At 39.7% G+C, this 15,129-nt stretch overlaps 1 protein-coding gene across 1 annotated transcript in view; it reads left to right on the top strand.

The window, feature by feature from the left end:
- The window catches only part of OLAH (oleoyl-ACP hydrolase), a 30,018-nt gene extending 16,312 nt beyond the window's left edge, over positions 1-13,706 (top strand). The window contains exons 3-7 of the mRNA XM_006159759.2: positions 241-379; positions 3,370-3,469; positions 4,278-4,447; positions 11,934-12,016; positions 12,533-13,706. Coding sequence (XP_006159821.1) covers positions 241-379; positions 3,370-3,469; positions 4,278-4,447; positions 11,934-12,016; positions 12,533-12,675 — 635 coding nt within the window. The 3' untranslated portion in view covers positions 12,676-13,706. The remainder of the gene's footprint in view (positions 1-240; positions 380-3,369; positions 3,470-4,277; positions 4,448-11,933; positions 12,017-12,532) is intronic.
- The last annotated feature ends 1,423 nt before the right edge of the window (positions 13,707-15,129 follow it).

Genomic DNA, 15,129 nt, shown 5'->3' with positions numbered 1-15,129 from the left:
TCCTGCCCCCTATATCCCTTCCAGATAGAATCACGAGCATGTTCAGGTTGACCCAGTATCTGAATCACGTGACTTCAGTATCATCCATCAACTCCCTCCTGCCTGTCCTATGATAGCTGGACTGAATCTCAAATTTTTACCTCATTTGATCATTACTTATTTCTTTAAAATGGTTTATTACAACATCACAATATCTCATTTGGTGTATGCACATATGAATTTGTATTTCTCAATCCCTAGTGCACTCAGTAAGGCTTGCTGGAAGAGAAAGTCGATTAGAAGAACCTTTGGCAAATGACATCTACCAAGTAGCTGAAGAAGTTGCTTGTGCTCTGCTGCCAGTCATCCAGGATAAGCCATTTGCATTTTTTGGCCACAGGTATTTAAAATCTGTCTTAAAAGACACCTGGGGGAGTTCCTTCAATCACAAGCCCATGGTTAATGCTGTTTGTGTCTTGTGAGATGCATACCTTTTGTATCAGTTAAAAAGCATGTTGGGTAATTACGACCAAGAATCTGCCAGTTTGCATAGTAATTATACCTTTTTCATTTTAGGCAAGCAATCAAGACTTTTAAACTAAAGACTCATGGCAATTTATATTCCATTTATTTTTAAAATAAAAATTTATATAAATAATGTATTTTTTTTAAGCTAGGTTGTGTAATTGTGTGGTTTGGTCTTAAACCCTGCGGTTCTGTGACTGCCTCTTAACAGCTGTGGGACGTTGGGCAGATTTAGTCTCCTCATCTATAAATCTGGAATAATAATAGTTCATATTTGTGAGGATTAAATGAATAGTGATCATAAATAACCTGGTATATAGTAAGGACTCAATAAATTTTGGCTATTTATAATGTTTATAAATACAGTCAAACAAAAATTGAAAAAGAAAGTGTATTAATAATGCTTTAAACTTTTGACGTGGAGGGCCAGATGGTGGTGTGGTGATTCAGCTGCTCAACTCCTACATGACTGACTGTGGCTCAGGTACCAGACCCGCAGCTTGAAAAAATCATACCAGGTGCATGTGTGTGCATGCTCCAAATCCGAAGAGAATAATGGAGAAGAAGAGATCATAATGTGGCATTCCCCCTGGGAGTGATTTCTCACTTCCCCTTTCTGTGTCTCTCTCTCTAGCAAATGCACATGCCCTAAAAAACACTTTTTTTTTGTTCATGTAGTTCCTTGATATTTTTATATGTTGAGGCTCTGTTTTGATCTTTACCTTTTTCACTTTTTATTATGAACATATTTTTCAGCCTGTAAGTATACATTGCTTCATGATTTATTTTTACTCTTTTGTAGAGACGAGTTATTGTTATAATTTTTCATATAGATTCCACTTCAATGGACATTCTTGTAGAACATTTAGCACCAATCGCTTACCAGTTTTTTAAGATCAATTCTCAAAATTTAGCTTATATAGGGGGCCAGCAGTTAGTGTAATGGCTATGTCACTGAACTCCCATGTAGTTGACCGCAGTTCAAGTCCTGGACCCGGAGGCTTAAACTCACGCTAGGTTCATGTGCGTATGTGCCCAAGATCCCAAGAGGAGAATGGAGAAGGGATTGCAGCATGGCCATCCCCTCTAGGGGGTGATTTCTCATTTTCTGTCTCTCTGTCTCTCTGGCGAGTGCACACACCCTGTAGCTAAAACCTCTCCAAAAAAAAAATTTTTGCTTGTATGATATGCACATTGTTAAAGCTCTGTACTTCATACTCCATCAACAATGAACATGGGACTAAGATTCCCTATTGATTACAACATACATGAATATACAATTTACAAATGAATGACTTCTGGAAATTCTACCTACAAAATATTTATATGTAGTATCTATAGCAGTTCAAAATGTTTTGGGGCTCAGCAACCTTTTATTTACTTATTTTTTAAGTGTTTTTAGTTTGTTATAGAGCACATGCACTTGACAATGAAAGACAGAGAGGGGGAAATCACCCACCGGGACAATAGACATTGTCCATTCTCCATTCTCCTCTCTGGATTTTGGGCAGATGTGCATACATCCTGTGTGTTTTTCAAGTCATCAGGTCCAGGATTAGAACTATGCAGTCGGCCATGTAGAATCCAGTCACCTTAACCAGCACACCATCAGCTGGCCTCCCTTTTATACCTTTTTTCTTGTAAGGTTTTTGCCATAGGGCGCATGTATTTGCCAGAGAGAGATGGAGTGAGTGGGAAAGTGAGAAATCACGCCCCGGGGGGGATGGCCACGCAGCAATTCCTTCTCTATTCTCCTCCTGGGATATTAGACATGCATGCACACACATCCGGCATGATTTTCTTTTCTTTTTTTAAATTATTATTTTATTTAACTGTACTTATTTATTTAAATTTGACCAGAGAGGGACAGGGTGAGAGAGAGAGAGGGAAAGTAATAAAGCAAGCCACCAATTCAATTACTTATCTAAAAATAATATTAACAAACCCATTATATATTGACATAGATACTATATTTTTATGAAAAATACCATGCCCCCCCACCATACCCCCAAATAGAAGATTGGCGTTGCTTTACACTTTTGTAAATCTGTCTCATGTATGGCATAATAGAAGGTAGCAGGATTCTTATTTCTGTTTCTGTTTTTAAATTGTTGCAAATCTTCATGTGATGGGACCAGCACATGGTGTAATGGCTACATCACTGGACTCTCACATAGTCGACTATAGTTTGAGTCCCGGACCCGGTAGCTTAAAACTCATGCTGGGCACATGTGTGTTCCCAAAATTCTGAGAGGAGAATGGAGAAGGAATTGTGGCATGGCCATCCCCCTGTAGGTGACTTATCACTTTCTGTCTCTCTGTTTTTCTCTGTCTCTCCAGTGAGCACAGGTGCCCTAAAGCAAAAATCTCTCTAGAAAAAAAAAAAAAAAAAAAACAAGACACAAAAAGCGCCATATTATAAAGCCTCTGGGAAATGCTTCTGTGCATTTATTAGAGAATGAGAGTTTAAAAAGCAAATAACATTTTGATATTATCCTGAAATAATTTGACCTTGTGGGCCTTCTGTTAGGGGGCCCTCAGAAATTTCAGGGGTTCCCAGACTGTACATTGAGAACTGCTGATAAATACCATCAAAGACATAGTGATACACATCTTTAAGGAAGAAATGGAAATTTAAACTTCAAGATGCTATGGAAATCTATACTAAATCTCAGATGAAATTATGTAGGCTGTCTCTGGAACAATTTTTATGCTGATGGAAATCATGGGAAACATATCTTTACAAATCAGAATTATTTACCAACGGGCAGGATAAAAAATGATACCCTCTTTTTTTTTTTTCTTTACTTTTGATGGATTATCATGAGTTTTGCTAAATATTATATTTTTCTTTCTTAAACTTAGCATGGGATCCTATGTTGCTTTTATGACTGCACTATACCTAAAAGAAAGACATAAGCTAGAACCAATGCATTTCTTTGTGTCAAGTACAACTCCTCCCCATGTAAGTAATTTAGTTTTCTTTAGGGATGCCAGTGGAGAGGAGGGAAATGGGATAATAATTAAGCCATTATTTTCCTTTCTGGCTAATTTTGCTCCAGCCTGGAGATGACGACAAGGATACTATTTGCTATTGAAAATTCCCTCAAAATTATTTCCATATAATTCTCTCTGCATTTCTCTGACAAATACTTCGACCGTTCCCAAATCATTGCTGCTCTGTTTCTGGCTCCTAGGAGTTAAAACTGACCATCAGTGCCTTTTATTTCATTCTGGGTTACCTGAGAACTTAAGAAACTTTCAGTAAAGTAACTGGATAAGGACCAGTAAAGATGGGGCCAGCAGGTGGTGTGGTGGCTAAGGTGCTGGACTTGCACATGGTCGACCATGATTTAAGTCTCAGACCTCGTGGCTTGGAAAATCATGCTAGGCACGTGTGCATGCATGCAGAAACAAACAACAAAAGACAAAAGAATCCTTACAATTTCAACAGGGGACAATAATGTCAAATGTTTGGAACTACTATGACTTTAGAGTCTTGGTTCTGTTGTTCCTACTACTCTTTATCTTATCCATTGATCTTTCCCACCTCGTCTGTAGAAAGATCCTGACTGGCCTGGAATTCTAAGCCTAGAATGCCATCTTGTTGGCATTATGACACTGAAATTCCTGAACTTTTTTTTCCTTCTGAAACCTGTAGATAAAGAAGTCCATTTTCTAAGCTTGTTTTAATGACTTTCCCTTAGATAATTTTCAGCTCATAGGCAAGCGTGTTATATGAGATATCATGCCTATGTTGTTAATGTTTAAAGTCAGAGGCCCGGTTTCGCATTCCTGAAGATAATGACTTGTCAGAAGAAAAAATTGGCCGTATCCTCATGGATTTTGGAGGCACTCCCAAGTACTTTGTGGATGACAAGGAACTTTTGCACCAATATATTCCCATGCTGAAGGGAGATATACAACTCTTGAGGAATTATACGTAAGTAACAGAGACAAGTTTGTTTGTATCTTGTATAATAATTTATAGAAATATGTAGATTGGAAGGTCTCTGAGGTTGCTTATATGGAAAGATAACACTCTTGAGAGTTTTATGTCATTTTCTTTTGGGCCACTTATGATATTTGTCCTGGCTTAGAAGAGAGCCTGGGCTTGCTATTGGGGCCAGCAGGTGGCATGGTGGTTAAGGCAGCCAGACTCCCACATGGCTGACCACAGTTCAAGTCCTGGACCTGGCAGCTTGCTTCCTCACTTTCCTTCTCTCTCTCTGTCTCCCTCTAGTTAACTTCAAAATAAAATAAAATAATAACAGTGAATACAATTAAATAAAAAATAATTAAAAAAAAGAATTATTTAAAAAAAAAAAAAAAGAAGGGAGCCTGGGCACAGAAATTGTGTCCATACAACATGATTAGCACATATTTTTCTTTCTTTCTTTCTTTCTTTTTAATTTTAATGCTTTTATTTTTTTGGAGAGGTTTTTGCTATGGGGCGCGTGCGCTCGCCAGACAGACAGAGAGAAACAGAGACAGAAAGCGAGAAATCACCCCCCAGCGGGGATGGCCACACCGCAGTCCCTCCTCCTCCATTCTCCTCTTGGGATCCGGGGCACGCACGCACACGCGCCCGGCGTGAGTTTCAAGCCACCGGTCCCGGATGCAAACCGTGGTTGACTACATGGGAGTCCAGCGACACAGCCATTAAGCTAACTGCTGGTCCCTCTTTCTTTCTTTTTTTAGAATCATTTTATTTATCTTTATTTACTACTATTATTATTATTATTCAGTTTGATCAGACAGAGGGAGAGAGAAAGTGAGAAAACAAGCTATTAGGTATAGGACTCGAACCACAGTTGGCCATGTGGGAGTCCAGCACCTTTAACCACCATGCCACCTGCCCGCCCCACTAGCACATGCTTTTCTTAAAAAAAAAAAAAAGAAGACAAAGAAGAAGAAGGCCGGCCTAATAGCCTAATGGCTAAGGGAGCAGAATCCCACATAGCCAACTGTGGTCAAATTCTGCCCTGGTGTTTGAAAAACATGCTGGTTACGTGTGCATGGGTACCCAATAGCCCAACAAGGTGGAGAAGCAGATGAGAAGGGATTGCAGTATGACCATGCCCCATTGGGGTATACCTCCTGCCTTTTTCTCTGTCTCTCTCTGGCAAACTCACATGACTTCTGGAAATAAAAAAAAAAAGAAAAAGAAAATGTGTGTGTGTGAATATATATGTATGCATGCAGACATGCATATTTTATTGCATAATTAAAACATTCTTATCTTCTTAGAAAGGTCAATGAAAGTGGATCTTTATTTATTGTTAAGTGTAGAGGTAAACTGGTAGGATGTAATAGGTTGTTAAGTTTGCTTTTCTGTGAATTTTTCCCAGAATTTAGCTCCATGGCATGTTTCCATTCAGTTATTTCATGGATCTCTTTGTTGATACTAGATTCTTCTAATAGGACATAAGTCCAAATATTCTATAAATAGTTCCCCAATAACCTAACCTTATAAATGATTCTTCATCATCTTACTTCTCCAGAGCCACTGCTGAGGAATAGCCTTTGGTCATCATTATATACTGTCATGAATTTCTTCTAATTGGCCTGGGCTTTGTCCCCATGGTGAAAGCTCCCCAAAGGCAGATGTTTGGGCCTATGCTCCTTTTTTTTCCTCCACAAAGTCTGAAACTAGGCATTGAGGCACCATAGGCAGGGCTTGCTACTAGGAGTTTATGCAAACAGCTACAGAAAGTAGAACAGAGCTGCAGCGCCATTAGAACGGAGACAATTTTGTTCACCTTTGACACATCCCTCCTCAATATTCCAAGTCTATCCTTATCTCTCAATTTCTATTCCAACTACCTTAGCCCAAATATGATTCCCACAAGGCTAAGCTGCCTTATGTTTCTGGCTCAGCAGAGAGTCAGGAGCAACAACAGCAGCAACAAAACCAATCTGACATTCAACAAAGAAAAAGAAATTAAAACAACACACACACACACAAAGCTCTAGTAATCAAAGCAGCTTTGCATTGGCATAAAAACAGACACATTACCCAATGGAACAGAATAGAAAGCCTAGAAATGAACCCTCACACTTAGAGTCAATTTTCAACAGACGTGCCAAGAACACAGACAATTTCTTCAACAAATGGTGCTGGAAAAACTGAATATCCACATACACAAGAATGCAATTGGATCCTTAGTCACACTGTGTACAGAAATCAAATAAAAATGGATTGAAGACTTAAATATAAGACCAGAAACTGTTAAACTACTATAAGAAAATGTTGGGGGAGAGCTTCATGATAACAGTCTGGGCTAGCTTTTTTTTTTTTTTTTTTTTTGATAGGACCAAAAGGAAAAATAGACAAGGTGGGATTACACCAAACTAAAAATCCTGCACAGCAAAGGAAACAACACAGTAAAGAGACACCTACAAATCGTGAGAAAATGTCTGCAAACTGTATATCTGATAAGGGGTTAATCCAAAATATATAAAGAATTCAAATGACTCAATAGCAAGAAAACAAACAACCCAATTAGAAATTGACAAAGGACCTGAATAGCCATTTCTCAAAAGGAAATATACAAATGGCCAATAAGTATGAAAAAAATATTTAACCGCACCAATAAAATGCAAATTGAAACCACACCAAGACATTATATAATATCCATTAGAATGACTTTTATCAAAAAGACAAAAGATAACAAGTTTTGGCTAGGGTATAGGGAAAAGGCAACCCTTGTACTCTAGGAATGGAAAACAGTATGGAGCTTCCTCACAAAACTAAAAATAGAACTGTCATATCATCCAGCAATCTCACTTCTGCCTTTACATCCAAAGGAATTGAAATGAGCATGTTAGGCTATATCTGCACGCCCATGTTAATTGCAGCATTATTCACAAGGGCTGAGATAAGGAATCAACCTTAGCATCCATCGAAAGATAAAGAAAATGTAATATATGTATGTGTGTGTGTGTGTGTGTGTGTGTGTATGTATATGCATTTGTATATGTAATATATGTGTGTGTACATATGATAGCAGTCTGTATATACATACACATGTGCTTAGTAGAATAATACTCTTTAAAAAAGAAAAGGAAATTCTGTCATTTGTGACAACATGGATGAACCTGGAGGACATTATGCTAAGTGAAACAAACCAGGCACAGGGAGACAAATACTGCATGATTTCACTTATACGTGGAATCTAAGTCAAACTCAAAAGCAGAAAGTAGAAATGGCGGTTATCAGAGACCGAGGGAGGTGAAAAGTAATGGGGAACTAGTCAAAGGGTACAAAGTTTAGTCAGACAGGAGGAGTAAGTTTTTGAGATCTATTGCACAGCATGGCGACTACAGTTAATAACAATGAAAAGCATATTTCAAAAATTGCTAAGAGAATAAATTATTTTAGTTTTTTGCCATAGGGTACATGCACTTGCTGGAGAAAGACAGAGACAGGGAGAAGGAAACTGAGAAATCACCCCCCAGAGGGGATGGCCTTGCCACAGTCCCTTCTCCTCCATTCTTCTCTCGGAATTTTGGGCACACAAATACATACATCTGGAGTGATTTTTAAACCACAGGGTCCAGGACTCGAACCATGGTCAGTTATATGGGAATCCAGTACCTTAACCACCACACCACCTACTGGCTTAAGAGAATAGATGATAAAAGTAGCAAATGGTAGCTACTTACAGCTATTGCCTTCTTTTCTCCAAATTTCAAAACCTCTCCACAAACTATACTCTCCGGATTCCCCTCCTGTCCCTTTTGCTCCTGCTCCTTCATCTTTCTCAATCTGTTGTCTCTTCACCACTCCTTAGCTCTCGGCTTCTTCTCTTCTTCCCCATCACCTACTACCAAGGCTCAGAGACTAGTGGCCAAATGAAAATTTGTGTCACTGAGGAGTACCGGAAGCTGTAATTGCTTCCAAATAACGCGATCATTTACTTACACTATTGTGCTGTTCTTTGTTCTGGAATTCTGATCCTGCCCATATTAGGTTGTTAGATATTTGATACTGTTCCACGTCTCTTGGGTGTTCTGATTTGTGTGTTTTTTTTTCCTTTGTATTTCAGTGTGGATAGTTCCTATTGACTATCTTCAAGTTCAGAGTGTTCCCTTTGCAGCACTAAGTCTACTGATGAGTCAAAGCAACTACTCAATTTTTTTTCATTTATTTCTAGAAATATCATTTTACTCTTTATTTTTTTATAAGTTGTTGCTGTTGTTGTTGTTTTTGCTACCGGGCACATGCACTTGCCAGAGAGACAGAGAAAAACAGAGAAAGAAAATGAGAAATCACCCACCCCACCCCCGCCCCGGGAAATGGCCATGCCAAAATCCTCTCTTCTCCATTCTTCCCTAGGGATTTTGGGCACACACACACACACACACACACACACACACACACACACTGGTGTAAGTTTTAAGCTGCCAGGTCCAGGACATGAACTATGATTGACTACATGGGAGTCCAGCGATGTAACCGTTATGCCATCTGCTGGTGTCTCATTTTATTCTTTCTTATAGTTTTCACCTTTCTAATGAAAATGTCCCACTTTTTCATTCATGTTTCATTCTTTTCTGCTAAGCCCTCTGACCTATTAATTATAGGTATTTTAAAATCCCTATCTGACAGGTCCAACATCTGGGTCTTATCTGAGTCTGATTCTTTCGATTGTTTTGTCATTTAACAAGGGGTTGTTTTTTGCTTTTTGCATGTCCTATAATGCTTTATTGAAAGCTAATTACCAGGCCTAAAACAGTAGAAACTAAAGTGGATATTTTTTGTACCTGAATTTTAGCCCATCTCTCTGGTCAGGCTGTTCATGTGGGGGAACTTTGTCTAGACGGAAGTGGAGCCTACTTTGGGTTTTGTTGCTATAGTTACCTTTGGTACACCACCAGCTCCTAGTTCTCCTGGTGTGACTGTATGCTTGTTTTTCTCAACAGTCCTGCTCTAGCCGTTAGTCTTTCTTGTTACTCATAGGACAGTCTGTCTCCCTGCCATTGCCCCTCCCCAGTGCACACAGTTGTTGCTTGTTACTCCATTTGTATTCCTATAGGATAACACAGGGAGTTCTTGGACATTCTAGGCAGACTACGGTGTCAATCCTAGGACCCATACCTATACTTTGTGGGACTTTCTCAACATACCTGCCCCTCCTCCCTCTTGGACCTAAGTTTTGCCCTGTTCTCTTTGGTTGCCTTGGGGGGTAAGATTCCTGCTATTTCCCACAGTAGTGGATCTCTGCGTAGTTTTGGTTTGTAAGTGTTTCCTACTCCTTCCCCAAGGGTAGAGTTTATACCTCCATGCTTCCCCCAGGAGCCATCGGTCTTCACCTGTGTCCTGGGGATGAGAAGGATTGATGCCCCTCCCCCAGCAGCTTAAGGCTTTTGCTTGGAAGAAGAGAAGGGAATATATGAACAGCAGTGTAGTAGTAATTATAAATAATAACAATTGCTACAAATTTTAACACACACTACTGTTTATTAATAAACTATAACTATATACACATATTAATTTTAAAAAATCAGAGAAGGTGTTAGAGTTTGGTGCCTGTCCCATTGTCCCAGGTGGCACGTTGTTCCCATCTGACCACTGAAGGGGCTCTCTCTGGCTTCCTGCCTTGTCCCCAATCTTCCTTGGGAACCCCTAGTGGAGAACCATAGGAAGAAGCCCTTGAAGCAGTGTCGATTTCACCTCACACATCACACTGCACTGGGTCTCCAACACTTATTTAAAATTCTAGTTAACTGGGGCCAGGAGGTGCAGAGTGGTTAAGGTGCTGGACTCCCACATGGTCCACTATGGTTTGAGTCCCACACCTGGCAGCTTGAAACTCTTATCAGGCAAGTGCATGTGTGCCCAAAATCCTGAGAGGAGAGTGGAGGAGAAGGGATTGTGGCATGGCCATACCCCCTGGGGTGTGGTTTCTCACTTTTCTCTGTCTCTGTGTCTCCAGTGAGTACACGTGTCCTGTAGCAAAAATATCTCATAAATAAATAAATAAAAAGAGTCTAGCTGACTGTCATCTTACCCGCAGGTATAGCAGACACCCCTTCCTCCTGTATTCTTCCATGCCTCAACCCACCCACATGCCTCTCCCTCAGAATTTGGTGTCTAGTCCACCTTACAAACATGGCTCTCTGTTGAGTTCAAAAAAAGTTAGTCCATCTAGGTTTTCTTTGTCATTATTTCAGTAGGAATGGACCTCCTGGTTTTTCCAACCTAGGCTGAAGCAGAAACTCTTGCCAGGACTATTGAAAGAGCAGCTTATGGAGCCGGCAGGTGGCATGGTGGTTAAGGATGCTGGACTCCCACATGGCCAATCACAGTTTAAGTCCTGGACCTGGTGGCTTGCTTTCTCACTTTCCTTCTCTCTCTCTCTCTCTCTCTTTCTCTGGTCAAATTAAAAAAAATAAAGTTAAATAAAGCAATTCTTTAAAAAAAAAACAAGAAAGAAGGAAGAAAGAAAGAAAGAGCAGTTTATAACTGGTCCTCTCACACAGTCTCCTTCTATCCATTTCTCACCTTACATCCAGAGGGATAGGAGTCCAGTTTAATCATATGTGCCGTAAAATCTTTTGGTGACTTCCTGTGTCTCTTAGGATAACCGAAATCCTTTGCAATCTAGACTCATCCTTTGCTTAGCTCTTCTACCTAACTTGCCCCAGTAACCCCCTTCGTTGTTCTCTGAACGACAGCCATTTAGTTGGTACTCTCTTCTCTTTCCCTTTTTGGTTGGTCCTCTCTCCTCTTCCCCTGCTGCCTCGATCCACTCTGCTTAGTTTTTTCACGTTCAATCAGATCTCAGATCCAACTCCATTTCCCCTGTCCCCACTCTGCCTTCCTGTCCAGCTCTCAGACCACCTGGCTTAGTAGTACTCCACCCCGCCTCTCTGTCTCACTGATGACTGTCTCCCCAGCCAGTCTCAGCTGCAGGAGGGCAGAAGCTGTTTGCTTATCCACGTGTCCCCAGTGTCAGCACAGCACTCAGAGCCTAGCTCCATGAATCTCTGTGGTTGAGATAAAACTGAGAAGGGGTGGAACCCACTCTTATTTTGAGCACAGCAGCCCTCTGCTGGACCTTGACAAACTGGGAGGTACCAGAGCTGTTGTTGCTTCTGCAGAATGACTCTTTAAAATACTCCTGTAACCTGCCTTGCCCTGAGTCAGCCGGGTGTCTGACTGGTGCCCCACTGCCATCCCGCTGCCATCTGTAGTGTTCTGGACATTAGATTATGTGGGAAGATGGCCTGGAGTACAGTGGGTCTTGGGCAGGTTCTGACGGGTAAAAGAGCCAGTGGAGAAAAAAATGCTTCCATTGCCGGCACTAGCCACAGGGAAAGAAGCGAGGCCACTGTGTGTTTCATTTCAGTGAAGTTGTTCATAGGAGAAGACCCTGGGATGATTTTTAAAAATTACTAACCACTTCTCTTTATGTTTACAGTTACAATACGCCATCTGAGGCTGTTCTTTCTTGTGACTTAACGTGCTTTCTTGGATCTGAAGATATATCTAAGGATATGGAAGGTGAAATTGTGTTTATAGACTGGGATATTTTACTGAAATATGTTTTTGATAGTTATCAGCCAATGAGAACTAGCGAGTACTATGATGAATAGAAAATTAGTCCAAGTTTAAAAATTTTTTTAAGAACCATTTATTTAGTTTTATTTATTTATTATTATTATTTTAATTCACCGGAGATAGAGAGAGAGACTAAAAGTGAGAAAGCAAGCCACCAGGTCCAGGACTCAAACTGCAGTCAACCATGCAGGTGTCCTGCACTTTAACCATCATGCCATCTGCTGGCCCCAGTTCAAGTTTGTGAAAGAAGAGCTGTTGGTCTTGTGTAAAATGAGAGAATGCAACTATTGCCCCTGTATACTGATAGGTCTTGGAGAAATTAAAAACAGGCCACAGAACACAAGACCTTGGAAGTAAATCTACCACAGCGTGTCAGCTCTTAGAGAAATAATATCCAGAAGTAAATCTTTAGTTGTAGTGGTGTCATTTGTTTTTAAATGTAATTTTATTTATTTTTAGCTTGGAAGGATGTAACCAGTGGAAGTTTTGGCATTCATGTGCTTCCAGGAGATCACTTTTATCTTATGGAACCTGCCAACGAGAACTTCATCAAAAACTACATAACCAAGTGTCTTGAACTATCATCAATTACCAATTTTTAGATATTTTCCCTTTGGGTTTGAAAATAGTCAAAGTAATCACATAATACTATCCTCAGTTACTCAGATGTAGCTCATTAGTTTTATTTAGAGGTGGGAAATTATGCATTTTCTACCAGGGTGACTTGTTTAATATATAAATGTATTTCTCCATAGAGCATTTATATATCTGAAGACAAAAAACAAACAGATAAAAAATACTTCTGGTAGGATCCTTTATTTTTGTATCAGAATCTCATTTGGTTCTCATCTGTGGGGTGTTTACTAACAAAAATTCATGTTTGGTAAATTACCCATTTTTCCCCTTCAATTATTTAAACAGTGAAAACGATGGATAGGGGAAATGCTTGAAATAATTCTTTTACTAACACATTGTGGCTCAAAGCTTGATCTAACCTTTTGAAATGTAAGGTAGTCACATTTAATAAGAAAATGTAACCTGTTGCTTTATTAACAGAAAATAGCCCTTAACAATGATCTTTGGCCACACCAGCATTCCACAGAATGTCTGCAACATTGGCCCTGTTTCTAAGGAGACCCCTCCACACCAATTGCCTGTTGGCACTGTGGCTCTGTGACCATGGCCATAAAAGACTGGGACCCAGTCTGAGCCCTCCCAGAGACAACCAGTCTAGGGTTTGCCCCCCGGCGCATGAAGTGGGAAAGCACAGATGCCACGTGCCTTTCAGGGCCTTCATCCTCATTCTGTGACAACCTGAGCTTAGCACAGGGAGAAGCAGAACAGGTGGAAACAAATAGGAACAAAGAGAAAAAGAAACAGTGAAAATGAGCTGTAGTGGAATAATGGCAGAACACTACAAGGGGAATCTACCAGCGCACACAGAAGGGAATGAAAAGTCACTGAGTTCCAGTAGCTGCATGGACTCTGAACTCCCTGTTAATTCCCAACTTTGTTGTCCCTTTCAGGCCACACTATGCAGTCACATCCCCTCACCTGGATTTTCTTATTTCCCTCAGAGCTTCACAATAAACTCCGCTACTTATGAAAAATTTCTCTTCTTTATAGCCTATACTGCTTAACACAGCATATATTAAAGAGTTACCTTTTAAAGCATTGATGCTTAGGATGGCATAATATGTATTTATGTATGGTTACTATTTTTAAATAATATACATAGGGCCTTAGCAAATAAGATTTAAAAAGATGCATAAAGAAGGTATTTTCAGAATTTATCTTTCTTGTTTAACAAAGTACAAACAATATAAAATTATAGGGGGACTTGGAATTAGAATCACAACATAAATTTGGTTAGAAATAGCCTCAAGAAAATTATATTAAAGGTTTAGAATGTGTTGTACTTTTTAGGTTTTATTTATATGTATGTGTGTGTATATATATATATATATATATATATATATATATATATATATTTCCCCCCATAAGATGCATGTGTTCACTGGAAAGAGACAGAGAGAAGGAAAGTGAGAAGTCACCTCCCATGGGGATGGCCAAACTGCAATCCCTATCCCTTCTCCATTCTCCTCTTGGAATTTTGGGCATGCACGCACTAGTACCTGGTGATTTTCAAGCCACTGGGTCTGGGACTCGAACAATGGAGTTAGCCATTTTGCTTCCACCATGGCTCTGTGTTGTATTTTTTACCCTTTAGTTTGATACTATTCCAGGGCTCCTTACCGAAGGAGTGTTCCAAAAATAATGTGGGTTCACGACTATTCATTTGAAAATGTTTTAGTCAAAATAGTTCACAAATGGGTTTCATGATATAGCCAATACCAGACTTTCAGGGTGGAGTTTTCTCCTCTCCCTCCACCTGTGGAAGTAAAGTCTCTGAGGAAATAGCTCTAAGAGTTTCCAAGCCCTTGACTTTAGGAGACCAGGCCTATCACTGCGGATTCTTCTCTTTGAAGGACTTGGGGCTTGACTTCCTTGTGGAAGAGTTTGCACTATCCTTCAGAGAAAACTTAGTAAAGATGACAATCACCCTTCACTCTCCAAAATTTTCCAGATGAGAAATCAACCTTGACTTAAAAAAAAAAAGTTCAACTTTTTGAGATAACTGTAGATTTTGATGTAGTTATAAGAAGTAATATAGAGATCCTATAAAGTCTTTTACCCAATTTTGCTGACTGGTAACATCATACAAAACCACAATATCACAACCAGAATACTGATATTGCTAGCAAGATGTAGAACAGGTCACCACCACAAGGTCCCTCCCACTGCCCTTTCATGGCCACACCCTCCTCCCTGGCAACCACTAATCTGTACTCCACATCCATGATTTCACCTTTTCAAGACTTACATAAATGGAATCATACAGTACATTATACATTAAGGTTGGCTATTTGTACTCATCATAATTCCTTGGAAATTCATCTAGTGTATATAGGAGGTTTTAGTTTTTTTGTTTGTTTGAAGTAACATGAAGTCTGTCCCTCTGGTCAAACCATACCAAATCTGAACTCTTATGTAGG

Source organism: Tupaia chinensis, unplaced genomic scaffold (genome assembly GCF_000334495.1).
Source record: "Tupaia chinensis unplaced genomic scaffold, TupChi_1.0 Scaffold000647_1, whole genome shotgun sequence".
Taxonomy (NCBI): Eukaryota; Metazoa; Chordata; class Mammalia; order Scandentia; family Tupaiidae; genus Tupaia; species Tupaia belangeri.
Note: the sequence above shows the minus strand (reverse complement) of the source record. Positions and strands in the feature narration are given on the sequence as shown.